The sequence below is a fragment of the Augochlora pura genome, chromosome 2, assembly GCF_028453695.1.
Source record: "Augochlora pura isolate Apur16 chromosome 2, APUR_v2.2.1, whole genome shotgun sequence".
Lineage (NCBI taxonomy): Eukaryota > Metazoa > Arthropoda > Insecta > Hymenoptera > Halictidae > Augochlora > Augochlora pura.
In genome coordinates, this window is record NC_135773.1 from 15,898,877 (window position 1) to 15,913,883 (window position 15,007).

The 15,007-nt window shown below is 42.3% G+C and overlaps 1 protein-coding gene across 1 annotated transcript; it reads left to right on the top strand.

The window, feature by feature from the left end:
* Positions 1–7,239: 7,239 nt before the first annotated feature.
* Kr (krueppel) lies at positions 7,240–13,993 on the top strand. Its single transcript, XM_078191708.1, has 3 exons — positions 7,240–7,279; positions 11,628–12,309; positions 13,210–13,993. The coding sequence occupies exons 1-3, from the start codon at positions 7,240–7,242 to the stop codon at positions 13,991–13,993; spliced, it is 1,506 nt and encodes a 501-aa protein (XP_078047834.1).
* Positions 13,994–15,007: the final 1,014 nt, after the last annotated feature.

Here is a 15,007-nt window from a genome sequence, read left to right on the forward strand (position 1 = left end):
CCCGGGCTTCGTCGGATCTGTATCCTCTTCTCGCTTCAACGTCGTATACGACCGTAATAGAGACATTTTCGAGGACACCCAGTAAAACGCGCCAAGTTACGAAGCTCCAACACCCCCTCTTAACAACGCTGCAGACATTGAACGCTGACAAGGAGTGCTCCGGCAACCCTTAGGTCCATTTTACAGCTTAAATATGGGCCAGTCGTTACGTTATATTTTCGTGCTGATTTTTAAGGTCTCAGAAACTACATTTTCGTCCTTCTTCTGACACCATCGTCGTTATTTCAATGGCAGTTATAGCCATTTCTATATTCGTTCTATATTATATTTTTACAATGTTTCCCCCATTAAAACGCGTCAGACGAATAACCATCGAAGCATCTCTTTCGCTACAAAATTCTGGGTGAAGAATTCCACGATTTTTACCATTTCTTTTTTTTACAATTTTCATTGCAATAAAAAAGCGAGGTAGTAAAAAATTCCAGAAATTTTAATGCATGAATGCGATGCAATCAAAACATGTCCGCCATCTTCATGATATAAAAGTGTACGCCGCTTTTATTTATACTAATTATTCCTGTTTTGGGAGCACGACCTAAAAGATTCTACATTTTTTATCGCATAAGAGCGCGAAACAGTAATGGTTAATAAAAATAGAAGGGATGCGTTTTTACGGAATCGAAATTGTGAAAATGGTAAAAACTGTGAAATTTTTCGTATGGCTGCAATAAAAATTGTGAAACATGGTAAAAAGTCGTGGAAGCTTTTCCGAGTAGAATTATTTAGCGAAAGACATACCCCGTTGACAATTTCGTTGTTACTTCTCAGTCAAGTACTAACGCGATAGAAATGGTAAAAATGTGGGGAATGCGGAATTGTTTCGATGAAATACAAAATAGTCAAAAACAAACGAACGAGACGCGAGTGACAAATGGCCGACGCTTAACTCTCTGCACCACGGTGCATTCTTCCCAGCAGGTATATCGAATGGGGTGGCTGAAAGGGTTACAAGCCTCATCTGGCGCACAATGGGTCTACGCCAGGTAGAAGCACGACGCTTTCACGACGGACGTCCAAGGGTTAAGTATCGTAATAATTGCCAATAATCTGGCCATTGTAAACAGTTTTTCGACGCGTCCGACCCGGCGATGTCGGATTCTAGGTCTTGAAAAAACCAACCCAGCGCCCGATATTTGCTCTTTTCTTGTCGGAGGTTACCACCAATTGCGTAATCGGGACAAATCCGAGTGTCTTAGAACCCTTTCAAGGAGAGATTATGGATCATTAGGAGATATTTATGACATCGAAATAGACAGTTATATTTCGGGGTTACGAAATCCTCGAGCTTCGATGTTTCCCTCGGAAGAATATTTGTTGAAGTTTCGACGAAATTCGATTACTTCGGAAAAATATTCGTTGAATTTTCAACGATGTTCTGAAATTGCTTTGATAGAATAAAAAGAAGGAAGTTCGTTTAGAATATCTATTAAAAGTATCTTCACGAATAGCTTTGATAACTAAGCTATATAGTTCGACCTATTAATACAGCGATTAACACGTTAAGTGCAGAGCTAATTTTACTTGATTTTCCGTCTAAGCGAACAGTTGAAAATTAAATGTAATTTTAATGAAAAAGTATTCGCTTCTTAAAGAAAATTAACACATTTTATTGTTAAATGGAATGTGCAATAGAATTAAACAATTTTACAATGATCTAAATTCTTTCTACTCAAATATATCTTTACATCAGACACTTTACACTCTTTTCGGAAATAATCTATGCAAAATCTAAATTCTTTGTATTCCTACAAATCTTTATACTTACATAGTCTTTTTCTAACTGATCGCTAGAACGCCGGCTAAACAGAATGTTCGCTTTTAGTCCCTATGGACCGATGTCGCACTTAACGATCGTTTCATCCCCACAAATAAATTCTTTTACAACTTTTCATTTAACTATCACCATTGCTTCAAAAAAGTATAACCAATCAACTAAAATATGGCTGAAAACGACAAGTAATTAGGTCAGAGAATGATAGCTCCCTTGTGCGAACACGTCAATAAAAATCTATGCCGGGCTGAGTTTATAGAACAAATGAAACATACATATAAATATCTGTCCCCATTGCAGAGACGAATTCTTGTTTTTCATATTCTACAGGTCGTATTTAGGATGATATTTTCACATTAAGGAACTAATCTTTAAATCTGAACAATTTGAAAACAGTTTAACAGTCGCTTAATAAGTTTAATAAAACTTATTAAGAAGTACTATAATTCTTTCGATTCGTATGTAGAATCGATTGCTAACAATTCGATGGAAATTCCTGCGAGATTTACACTTACGATCGCTACAATAGATCGCCTAGAATTTAGATCGGATCCCGCTATATAGCGCTTCCCGTATTTTCCTCGCGACTTATATAAAAGACACCCCTATACCTGCGCGTTTTTTTTTCACAATATTTTGTCAGGCCTGTATGCGGTAGTACTTACTAGCCGCACTCAATCTTCTATTACACATCACTCCCCTTTTACCTCCGTCTTCAAATGCTATTACAAAAATACAAGCTTGTTCAAATTTAATTTGCAGGTTCCAAACGAATTTTCTGAACAGAACTTTCAACTTTGGTCAAATCGCATTGAATATAGAATGAGAAAAAGAGAGAGATAAACGAGACGCTTGATGTGGAAATTAAAAATAGTCTTCAAACAACAGTTATTTTAAAATCACCGAATGTTCTACATTCGACCAACTATATAGCACTATCGATCTTATCTATACCATTTCGTTGATAAAACTTCTTTCGCTTCGTAACTACAAAATTAAAAACAGTCATTATGCAGAAGTCAAGTCTCGAAAACGACAATTCACATTATAAGCATTCCGAAAGACTTGATCGGCACAAGACAAAGAGCAACCTGCCCTCGCGAGATTTACGACACTGCCACTTCACGCAGTGTACAAATAATGATCTGCCACAATAGCGGCCGTCCAAAGAATCCTCGCTAATTCCTCACGCTCGCGTGTGCCACCCTGAAAACCCCTAAGAGGTACGTCTCTCTCAAAACGCGGAATTAAAAAGACCCCATAGGAGGGTAAAACTGCACCGTGCTAATTCGTCAGACCACGGGCATCGAGATCTCGCTTGTCTGTCCTCTCGTGGACACAGTTCCATCCCCTTGGTGATCCCGCCACGCGGCGGTATCTGCGGATCTCCGTCTCTATCCGAAGGAGGACAACGGGCTGACAGGGTGGAGTATGTGCCCTCACACGCGCGCGCAGGCACACACGCGCGCCGCAAGGTTAACACGTGAAAGGTAACACGCGCCTGAGCCCCTGCTTTCTTCCGCTTTTTTATCGTGCACCGGGTAAGTTTTTCGCTTCGGGCACGCGCTGCGCACGTTCGAGCACAGCCAGGTGAGAGAGAAAGAGAGAGAGAGAGAGAGACGGGACCGCGCTTTTCACCCCCGAAAAAAAGGAACCAGGGGTGGAAGCTCGGTCGAATTCGTTTTCGGAAAAAAACAGTGGGAACCCTGTGCTCCACGGGGCATTGTGGCGAGCGTTATCGCGCGCGGAAGTCGCGAGCGGATTCCGCTGCATTCCGCTGCACCACCCCGCGCAAATTGCATTGTTCGGGCATCGTTTGATTCACCCCAAAACAGAGACGGGTGCTACGGACGATCGTTCGCATAACAGAACGCGGTGCAGCGGTTTAAGGGTCGGAAAAAATCGGTTTTCTGGATCTGCATGCGCGCAGATTTTTTAGGACTTACAGAAGCTTGAGGACGGTGGAAATCAAAAGAGTATGGTTGTAGGGAAATATATATAAATAATAGGAAACAGAGAAACATTGCTGTAAAATAATGTTTCGAAATTGAGACAAATTGTTGCAAAGCAATGTTTCGAAATTGAGACACATTTTCGCAAAACATCGAAGCGAGGGAAATGCCTCGTAGTAAGAATTAACTCTTTGAGGCTTGGTAGGTTAAAAACTATCCCACCTTCTGCTTAGCTTCTTATCCATGGTGGGATATATTTTAACCCACTTTAAAAAGTTTAAGTAACTCATGGTCATACAGTTTAACATCTTTTATTTATTTAAAGTTACCATTAAATTTGCAATGCTATGCGCCAACGGTAGATGCGTAAATAAGTGAACAAAAATTGATACAGATCAAAACGCATCAGTAAGTTCTGTTTCCTACTGTGATTAAGGTAGTTTGGATTAAATTTTTAAAAATTTATTATGACTAAAAATATTGTTTTATAATAGAGAAACATATTATTTGATGTTTTATTACTTGGGGTATTAATTTCTTTCAATTTCTTTCTTTCTCAAAGAATTAATAGTAACCTTAATCGAAATGGGATAAACGTTAATAATTGTAGAAAATGCAACGACAAATGAATCATCCTGTAATCACATTAGGCATATTTCGCACATATCCGGCGTAAGAATGGCAGATCAGACCGAAAGTGTTGCGAAGATTACGCTTATGCAGTGTATCAGGCGAGTAAACACTTTTTACCGGTTTCTACTTCAAAATGCCGAGTCTTATCGACGTTATCGTTTTTCAATAATGAATATCTGTATCATTTGGACTGAAGTTCAAACAAGATAATTAAGCAGTAACGATGTACTTGCTGTTGCAACGGTAGAACAGAGATTATATATACATATATATATATATATAATTATAATTAATATAATATATAAATAATTATATATAATTATAATTAATATAATATATAAATAACTATATATAATTATAATTAATATAATATATATAATTATATATAATTATAATTAATATAATATATATAATTATATATAATTATAATTAATATAATACATATAATTATATAATATATATAATTACTCTGCCGAAAAATTCGACTTTTACTTCTTCAGAGAGACATTATTGGCGCACGGGCGTCGGCCTCGTTCTACCTGGCAATATCGCTTTCCTATCGAATAGTTATCTTATCGTCTACGCGCTATCTCATTCTATATTTCGAGTCGCGAAGTACACCAGTCACGGATCAATCGCAAAATTTCCCCCCGCTTTTTTTATTTTCTTCGCTTTTCCGACGAGTATCAATACATCGGGCCGCGCCGGATCGCGTCTCTTCCATTGCGATCCCCATGCACGTGCACGGTTCACGGAACTTCGACATTGTTCTCAATATTTCAAGAACGGTCGATACGGAAAGTTGTACCGTCGGCTGCGATGTCCACAAATCGTATGCCGTCTTCAGTCTCCCTTGGTTATTAGAATCGTGCATGCATCATAAAACATACAGCAGTGCTGTGTACACGTTTCTTAGGCATTCCCTCCCCTAAAAAGAAAAGGAGAAAACATTTAAAATGAAACACCTCCGACGATCGGAATCGATGAGGACTTCACCAGCGCGATTCTATCTCGAAGGACAATTCAAATGCAATTCGAGTAAAATACAATTAACACTTTCCGTTCTATTTAATAATATTTGATTTGCAAATATTCAAAGATGTGTACAAATTCATATAAATCGAATATTATCATAATATGTTACATTGTTCCAAACGTTTACTATATAATATATGGGTTCATAAGTGCTGGTAGGTAACATCCATGATGGCGCGAAATGCAAAGGGTTGAACGCAAAACGACGATAGAATCACGTTGAAGATACCAGAGGAATTTTAATCTCTGAATTGTTGATGTTCGCACATTTTTAGTAGTAAAGAATAGCAGAAAAGTTTTTCTGGACTCGTTGATAACATCGTCATTAGAGAAAATAGAGAAATTGCAATCGTTGTAATTCTGGAGAAAACAATGGCTCCTGAATTTATAACAATACGTAACATATAATGTAACTGCATTTCATCTAATTCCTTTACCAGACTAGATGCGGCATTCTTTGTTCACAAACATTGCACAATTTACATTATGTATTTTCGATTTACATCACTGTACATATTACATCTACGATTTACGGGGTATGTTGCCTGTTTAATTAATAAATATTAATAACAGTAATAATAACAATAACATTCAACACTTTTAAACAATTGTGGTTACTATGAAGTAGCGAATTGCTTCCGGGTATAATAAATTCTATATTGAATAAGAATAAAAGAACATATCAATCTCGAGAAATCTGAAGAAACAAAGCATCGCTGGAATGACTCCTAGAAGATCTCCGCCCATGCTATGGTCCTCTTTATCGCGTCTGTTCGCGGTCTGAAAGGGTGAGCGACGCAACATTCGGTTTATACTTACGTAGTATCACCTGCCCCACTCGCCCCGCAACCCCGGAGCCACCCACATCCTTGGTATCTTTTCTCTCGCAGGTTTCACCGATTACCCGCCTTCTGCGGCGGTCCTCGTCCATCGTTCCATCCCCTACCCTCTGGGTCTTCGCCACACTCTCGAGACCCTCCACCCTTAAAGATCACGGTCGCAGGTTCACCCTGTCTCTTCTAGATCAATCCGTCTCTCTCTTCCTAGATCGGCATCTTTCTCTGGGCAGAAGGCAGCGGGTACATCCCTCTCTCGCGATCCTTTGGCACCCCGACAGTCCTCCATCCCCGTCTAGCACGCGCCGCACCGCTTTCTCCCCTCAGCGCGGCTTGTTTCTGCGACTCGCGCATCCGGGGTTGCGACTCGAGAGGGTAGAGGGACTCTAACCGACACTAGGTGGGGATTTCGAAAGGTGGGGATAGCCACGGCAGCAGGGTGGGAGATGTTTGACTACAGAGAGCGCGACTCGATTGTCAGTTAGTATTGGGTTAGGTCAGCCCAGAGTAACGTCGTTGATCGTCGTCGTTTCTGTTGGCCGGACGGCGACGTTTGTTGTTTATAGTAGAGTAGTTACACACGTTTTGCGTCACTCTTGTTTCCCTTATTTCATCCGATCTTACCCGTCTGCCTTGAGTTGCTCGCCATCAGCCTTTTTTCTTTCTACCTGGAAATAATCTTGCAAATTCGGTACGGTAAATCTTCTCGATCTCCTTGATCCGCACGTGGACCCGTGTAAGAGCCGCGTGCCGATCGCCGAGGACTCGGCTGGATCATCTCCCCGTGGATCGTTCTCCCGAGATCGTCGGTGTGCAGTGGTGTTTTCGCCGCCCAGCTCGATCTACGTTTCGCCGTCGAACCGCAGTTGATCTCGTCGGAAGTGAATAATCATATTGTGCACAAGAAAGTGGATGGAGTGTCAAAGTGAAAACAGCCAGTACGGATCGTAGAATGGCACTGTCTTATCTGCAAGAGGCGCAACTAAACGCAGGTAGGTTGCTTCTACAAGCTGACTCAACGTATCATGCGAGCTGTCGTCGCAGAGAGATTCCTCGATCGTCGCGCGATTCAAACAATTTCTGAGCGGTGTTCGCGCGCCATCGTACAGTACGCGACGTGGCGTGTGATTCGCGAAACAAAAGTCTCCGCGGTCCTCCGCAGCCCGCGTTTGTTTTGCACGCGAACTTTGAAGGTTAATCGGTGTATTTTCTTCGTATACGCGGGCCGACCTCGTGGTCTACTGACCCGATCGAAACGCAGAGTATCGCACGACGTATCTGAAGCCGGATTTCTCGCAGGATAGAGAGAACCGTGGTTTCGTAGTTTTCGGGTCGTGTTTGGCCCGCCGCCAGGATCTAAAAGCGCCCGCGGGCGACACGCTCCGGTGTTGTGACACATTGTAAACATCGATGAGCCAGGAAAACGCGAAATCGCTCGACGCCAGCCAACGGAGGAAAATGTGCGGAGGATTTCGCGGTTCCCGACGACCAAACTAAAAATAACACAGTCGAAAAACGCTTCGGTGTATTAGCATCTTTGTCGCGGTATATTCGTCGGCCGCCGTTCGCCGTTCGCCTGCCGGTTTCTCACACCGCTGTTCGGAAGAGAAGTACATTTCTTCGTCTGATGTCGCCGCCGGTCTACGCGATAGCCAGGTTATAAACAATGTATAGTATATTTGGGTGAACGCCGCGGCGCGGTAATAGGCGCGCTGTATTTTCGTTTCGATAGACGGATAGGATTTCAATGGATCTGCGACGAAGGTCGCGTCATTAGTATTTGTAGCAATTAAGCCCTGAGAAACCGGAGGAAATAACATTATTTCCTACGGGTTTAATGTTTCGGGCGGTTCTCTTTTCTTACGATTCGTGTTATGAAATCGTTGGAAATTTAGTAAAAAGTGTTCTCCTTTATCGCTCTACGTGAAGAACGCATTGTTTACCTTGTTTAAAATGTTATTCAAGAGGAAATGTTCTTATCATTAGGATACTTGAAAATCGTTTTTGATTTGGCAGATCACTTTCGTAGAAACACCGAAAAATTTTAAGCTACATTTTTTAAAACGATTTTAAGTTATTCTAAACATAATGTCTTAAGACTTCGTTTACACCGTAATAAAATGTATTAAATTACTTTATTACTCTTTGGAAAATGAAGAATGTTCAAAATGATAATTTCAATGCGTTTAAGATTGTAAATTTTATGAAATCATATCGCACGCTATTGTTGAGAATATATTTAGCTTGTTATTGTTCGTTGCATTTATATTATCAGTATTAGAAAATTATCTTTGAAACGTCGTAGAAAATCTGTTCATTAAAGAAATCGATGTGCTAGAATTTATTTAATCATCACTTATTAGTCCTTTGCAGTTTGAATTAAGTTTATACATTAGTGTTATACTAATCGGAATTAATTTTCGTTGAACGAACATTAATACGTAATATGCAAGATTAAGTAGGAGAAACAAAATTTATTAATTCTCTTTTAAAGTTTTGATATACGCAAGACAATAATATGTCTCAATTTTCTATAAAACTAAATAACTGAAGAAATAAATGAATAGCTTTAGTGGCTGAGAGTAGACACGCGACCGCAAAGAATTAGGAAAATCATTATATATACAATTTGAAATCACTAATTATAATATTTTAGAAATCGCTTAGAGTTTCTACGATCAAGAAATTGTCTCTGTGACGAAATTACAATATATATTTCAAAATAGTTTCTAAAAACCACATAGATATTCTGCAATCAAAAAATGATCTCGACTTCGCTAAACGAGTATCGTTCGCTTAAAAGATCGCTGCAGCTCTCGAAAATCAAAATGTCTAGCAAATCGCGAGATCAAAGATGGAAAAAAGTTTACAGAAAATGTTCTTAGCAATCGTGATTATGCGCGAGCAAACGTATATCCTCGGCGGAAAAAATGTCTCGGTTTTCTTGGAGGGAAAAAGGGATTCTCTCAAAGGGAATATCGGGGTTGGCGACCAATTAGGGAAGGGATGGCGGCGGGGGAGGCGGTGCTCGTCGTGTTGCCGGGAAACGGCGATTGTAGGCTTGTAAGAATCCTAGCCCGCGTCGAGGGAGTTTCAGGGCATCGTCGTCGACGTCGTCGGCCTCGAAGAAAGAGAATAGAAAAGAGAGAGAGGAGATCTTACGCACCCTTATTGATTCGACGGGTCTCGTTACGCGTGGCCCCTCTTTCTAAACGGTCCATTAATTAGCGAACCCGCTGGCAACATGGCTACTCCACTCGCTCCTGTTTCCTTTCACCGAAAAATTTCCCTCCTACCGTAGAGAGATTTTCACCGGTACAGTGTCCGCTCGGCTCGGCTCGGCTCGGCTAGGCTCGCTCGATCGCAAGAAATAATAAAATTTTTCGCTGGGAACTTGAGGGGTCGTCGGCGGTTTTTAGAACTCCGAAAGTGGACCGCTGGCTAATCAGATTACGTAGTCGGCCGGCAACGTCGGTCACGCGTGTGAGCAATCATCGGACGCAACCCTAATTCGCGCCGCGGTTTTTCTACCCCCGAAGAGAATCTTCGGGGCACGCGCGACGTACACTTTGCTGCACGCGTAAAAATAAGTACTGCGGATGCTGGGCTTCTTCTGCGCCATCTTCTCCTGTAGTTTACTGGAATATCAGTTAGGAAAATTCTAGATCGGTACGGTGGTGTTAGATTTTACAGAAAGAAATTCTCAACCTTTGCTCCTCGGTTATTCTCGCTTTTGCGGCATTTAGAAGCGGATTCTTTTTGTACTTTCACGCCATATATACGTCTCATTAATTAATAATTTCCTGCTTTAATGTTGAATCTACGAATGCTGGTCAAATGACCCGTTTCATATATCTTATTTAGCAATTATTCCTATTACAAGATGTTTCTATGAAAAGTGATGTAATAAATTTCTCCGAAGTGAATTTCCTAATAAAAACCTGCATGATTTCTAAATAAATTCAATTTTTCTGTCAAAATATCTGCCAGGTGTAGTATTCAAATATTCAAAATCGAAAATCTGCAACAAATTCGAATTAAAAAATTATTTTCAGAAGCAAGTTCGCTTGAGAAGTGTCTAATAAATGTTCCTATTCTAATGAACTTTCAATAACGCTGTTAACAATTTCTAAATAGATAAATAAATAAATAAACAGGTCGGTAATACACCTTCGGAAAAATTCACGATTAAGTTCGAGTCGTCTAGTCTAATGTGCAATGACACCGAGTAACTCGAGGAGCAGGGACGCCGTATCGTGCAATCGAGTTTCCCGCGGTCTCGCAGATGTCTCGTTTGTCCCGAAACGGCCTTGGAGCCCGAGGACCCGGAAAATTCGCGCGGACGTCGCATCAACCTCGTGCAGTTTTCGCGGAGTCGTTGGCCTCAAGTCGAGGAGAGGCGGTACACCGCGGTGACGTGGGTGGGAAGTCGAGGCTTATGAATGAACCGGCGCGTACGACGGTGTGAGTGAATGGAGGAGGATCGAGCGAGCTCTCACGTGTGAGACCGGCGTGTGTGGGAGGCCGCCCGGGGAGGGACGAGAACCGGAGGAACGGGCGACGTACAAACGATCTGGAGAAAGAGAGACGAGAGAGACACCGTCGCGCCGGGAACAGCTTACAATTCGCACACGTACACCGTGCACTCTCGCCCTCTCCGTGCGCGAATGGCCGGGATTTGTTGCGAAACAGCCGTTGCATCGAGCACTTTCTTCCTAAACTCGGCGTGTCTACAATTGCTCTATCTTAATTGTGACGCTCGAATGTTTAAAATACAGAAAGATGATTTTTTAATTCCTCCGATATTTTCTGATTATATGCAGAGAATCTGCGGATTATTTCTTGACCTAAAATCTTGCCAATACTTCAAGCATTTGCACTATAAAAGCTAGTTGCGATGACGATAGTATTATTGATTTTAGGGTGGGAAGTATCGAGTTATTTATGCATTTACGATCGATATAGGTTGATAAAGCATGAAAATGTACCGGATTATTTTTTTATTTTAACGCTGTATTAAGTCACTCTAAACCTTTCTAGTTTTTATTTTTTTTTTTTAATTGTATAACGAATGGATAACTGGGAAGTTATCGTAGGCTCGTACCTGTCTAATAAACAGAAGGATTTTGAAAGGCAGTTTTCGCAGATTCTACGGACAGCGTTTACGATATACAAACAAAAGCGCCATTTTATTCTTTGTTTAAAAATGTTAGCAAGTTCGTCACAATTCAACATGACAGAGTTGACAAGTTTGCGACTGTCTATCGAAGATTAAACTAGCCATCAGAAAATTGGAATAAGGAAACAATGTAATTGAAACGCATTTTATTTCTGTTGCAGGACTCTTGACTAGCCAGCATCTCGACATGAAGCAGGAATCAGAGAAACAATCACTGTCACCATCACTGAACAACAACGCGTCGCAAGTGATGTTTCCGGGAATGGGATCTGCCGCGGCAGGACTTTCGATGCTAACCCCGCAACAGCTCCTGGCAGCGAGTCGAACAGCAGCATTAATGGCTGCGGGAATTCCTGTATCGTTACACGCGACTTTGGCCGCTAGTCCGTCGCTCTACAGACACCATCAGACAATGTTTGGTGCTTGGGCGCCACCGGCGGCATCATCGCCACCATCTCCCATTAATCATTCACCTGGACCGGTGTCCCCCGCACTAAGTACCAAGTCCAACTCCAGAAGAGCCTCGAGCAACGGCGCGAACAACAATAATAATAACAACAATAACGTCGTAAGCAGTAGCGGAGACAGAATGACTAAGAAAGGTCAGACGACCAAGAGGAAAACCGCGAAGTCGAAGAACGACGCTGTCCAACCGGCAATCGAAGGTTCGGCTCCTCTCAGTCCACCCACATCGGTCAGCCCCGAGGCTAGCAAAGACGGAAGGGACAAGGTGTTCACCTGTGGAGTCTGCTCGAGATCGTTCGGATACAAACACGTGCTGCAGAACCACGAACGCACCCATACTGGAGAGAAACCATTCGAGTGCCCTGAGTGTCACAAAAGGTAGGTTCGAAGACGTTTACCATTTCTCGGCATGATAGGTGTGATTTCTTCAGGTGGATAAAGATGAGAGGACGTCGGTATTGATAAGATAATTGGTAGTTTGAAACTTATAAAGCATTTTGTTTAATTAGAGTTGTGCAAAATTAATTTACACTCAAGCAGAATTTATTTAGACTCAGTGTATACTTTAATAAATTCCGAAGCAATTGATGTAGATGCAATATGCTCTGTAAAAACATAGCAACTTTAACAGAAGAAAATGAAAGAATTATTTATTGGATTGAGAAGTCGATGGAACGTTAGTGAAAGATGATAGGGTGTATACTAAAGACGGCTATACATAGTCAACTGATAAGATAGTACATTATTTAATATGCTGCTGAGCTAGGGTCTAGAAGACTGCGTGGAACTTCTTAAAAGAATAATAGTCAAGGTGTGGATGCCACAATCAAAGGGGTATCGAGGGATACGTGTCACTCACCTATCTTGTGCGGTATTGACTTTCGATGACTGTGTTCAGGTGCCTGTTAAACTTTCGTTTCGTCTACTTAAGCTAACTTTTCAGCGGCCGGTCATTTGCAACGAAAATATCTACATTTATTCTAAAAACACAATGTTCATCGTCACTTTTCATATTCTTAAAGTTATATAAATTTATGAATCAAGGAAATGTCAGCCTAGTCCAAGTTTAAACATCTTTCTAGACACCATTCATCTAAGTGTAACCACACTTCTGCGTTTTCTAGAGGTCAATCAATATTCACCCTCTTTGTTACCACTAAACTTAATATACTCAAAGAACAACGAAAAGTTTATCAAATTCGAGTCTAAATTCGACCCAACTTGCTGACAATCTAAAAATATCTTTGCTAAAGGTAGGATCGTCTTTTCTGATTACAGATTCACACGGGACCATCACCTGAAAACGCATATGCGGCTACACACAGGCGAGAAGCCGTACCACTGTAGCCACTGCGACCGACAGTTCGTGCAGGTAGCAAACCTGCGTCGTCACTTGCGGGTGCACACAGGCGAGCGTCCGTACGCGTGCGAGTTGTGCTCGGCGAAGTTCAGCGACTCGAACCAGTTGAAAGCTCATCTGTTGATCCACAAGGGGGAGAAGCCGTTCGAGTGCGAGCACTGTCAGATGCGGTTCAGAAGGAGGCACCACCTGATGCATCACAAGTGTGGGACGAGCGGTTCCGGGATCTCGAGGTCGCAGGTCGGGTCCCCGTCGTTGGCCAGCGACGACCTGGACGAAGATATCGACATCGACATCGACGTGGAGATAGAGGAGGCTGAAGCAACATCGCTGGTGACAAGGAAACCAATGACGCCGGCCAGGCCGGCGCATCGTCAGTTGCCCAGCCCGGTCGTGAACGCGTCGATGCCAATACCTTTGAATCTGTCGGGCATCCCTGTTGATCTGCCCGAGCAGACGGAGCCCGAGGACCTGTCGATGTCGACCGGGATGCACAGGCCTCACTCGCACTCTCACAGCAGCGGCGACTCGCCGATGAGCCACAGCCCGAGCAGCGACACCATTCACGAAGAGGATGACGAAGAGCTCGACGTCTCCGAGGCCAGCCCCAGCAGCCTCTTTCTCCACAGCCATCGCAGCCAATACGTTCACCATCTCGCCACCACCCTCGGAAATCAGACCAATGTCGGTCACGCGTCCTAGTGGAGTCTCTAGGGGTACGTAGACGACACATCTACGTAGCAAAACAGCACAGACACCAACTACTACACACAATCACACACCGAATCCTGTATACTCTCGTTCTCTCGGCGTTGTCTATCCAAGGAGGAGAACGGACGGATGGACGGACAAACGTACGCCTGAGATTCACTTTGGTAGCTCGTCCAGAGAACTGAGCCCTCACCTAGCAAAAATCCTCCGAGCACCGGTTCACAGTCACTATTGTTAAGATGCTTTTTATAGATATATATATATTATATTATATATATAGAGAGGTTATTATTATTATTATTGTACCTAAGGGAGAAGAGGAGAGATTCGATGAAAGTGAATGGCGAGTCTATGAGCATCCTGTAAAACGTGTAATTTAAACGAGAACAAAGCAAACAATTCAGGGACGCGTTTCTCATTTTTCTTTTTCTTTTGTGAAGAAAGATATATATATGTATATATACATATACATATATGTGTGTATATATTTAAAGAGACGATACATATATGACGGATAGAAACGAGAGAATGGAAACTCCCAAGAGTTCAGTTTTTCGGGAGATAGGTTTTCCTTTGTTGTACATAGTTTGTGCGCGACAGAACGCGAGACGAGAGAAAAAGAAAAACTGTGTATTTAGTTAGTCGTTGTAGTTTCCGCGTGTTTCGTTCGAGAGCCGTGTTGACGAATAGATAGATAGCGGTTAATTAGGTAGGTACGGGAGAGAATATTAATCGAACAGATAGAAAGAAAGAAAGAAAGAGAGAGATTTGCCGTTGCTATGCGTGTGTGCGTCTACCGCGTGAGTGTGGACCTCGAGCGCGAGGAATTTGTGCGTGAACGTGATTCTGGCCGAGAGAGCGTGTGAGTGCGAGTGCCGTCGACGCGCGTGTGAATGAGGCGAGCGGGAATCGAAATATAAAAAGAGAAGCTACGGATTGAATGTACTGGTATACAAGTTCCTCTGACAGTAAAAGTAGCGGGGGGGAGTGACATCGGTTCGTCGA

Excerpts from the sequence above, each read along its gene's own strand:
- Kr (XM_078191708.1), top strand. The coding sequence starts at position 7,240 with ATGGCACTGTCTTATCTGCAAGAGGCGCAACTAAACGCAG. Across the intron at positions 7,280-11,627 it reads AGAGGCGCAACTAAACGCAG|GACTCTTGACTAGCCAGCAT; the intron begins GTAGGTTGCTTC and ends TTTCTGTTGCAG. Across the intron at positions 12,310-13,209 it reads TGCCCTGAGTGTCACAAAAG|ATTCACACGGGACCATCACC; the intron begins GTAGGTTCGAAG and ends TTCTGATTACAG.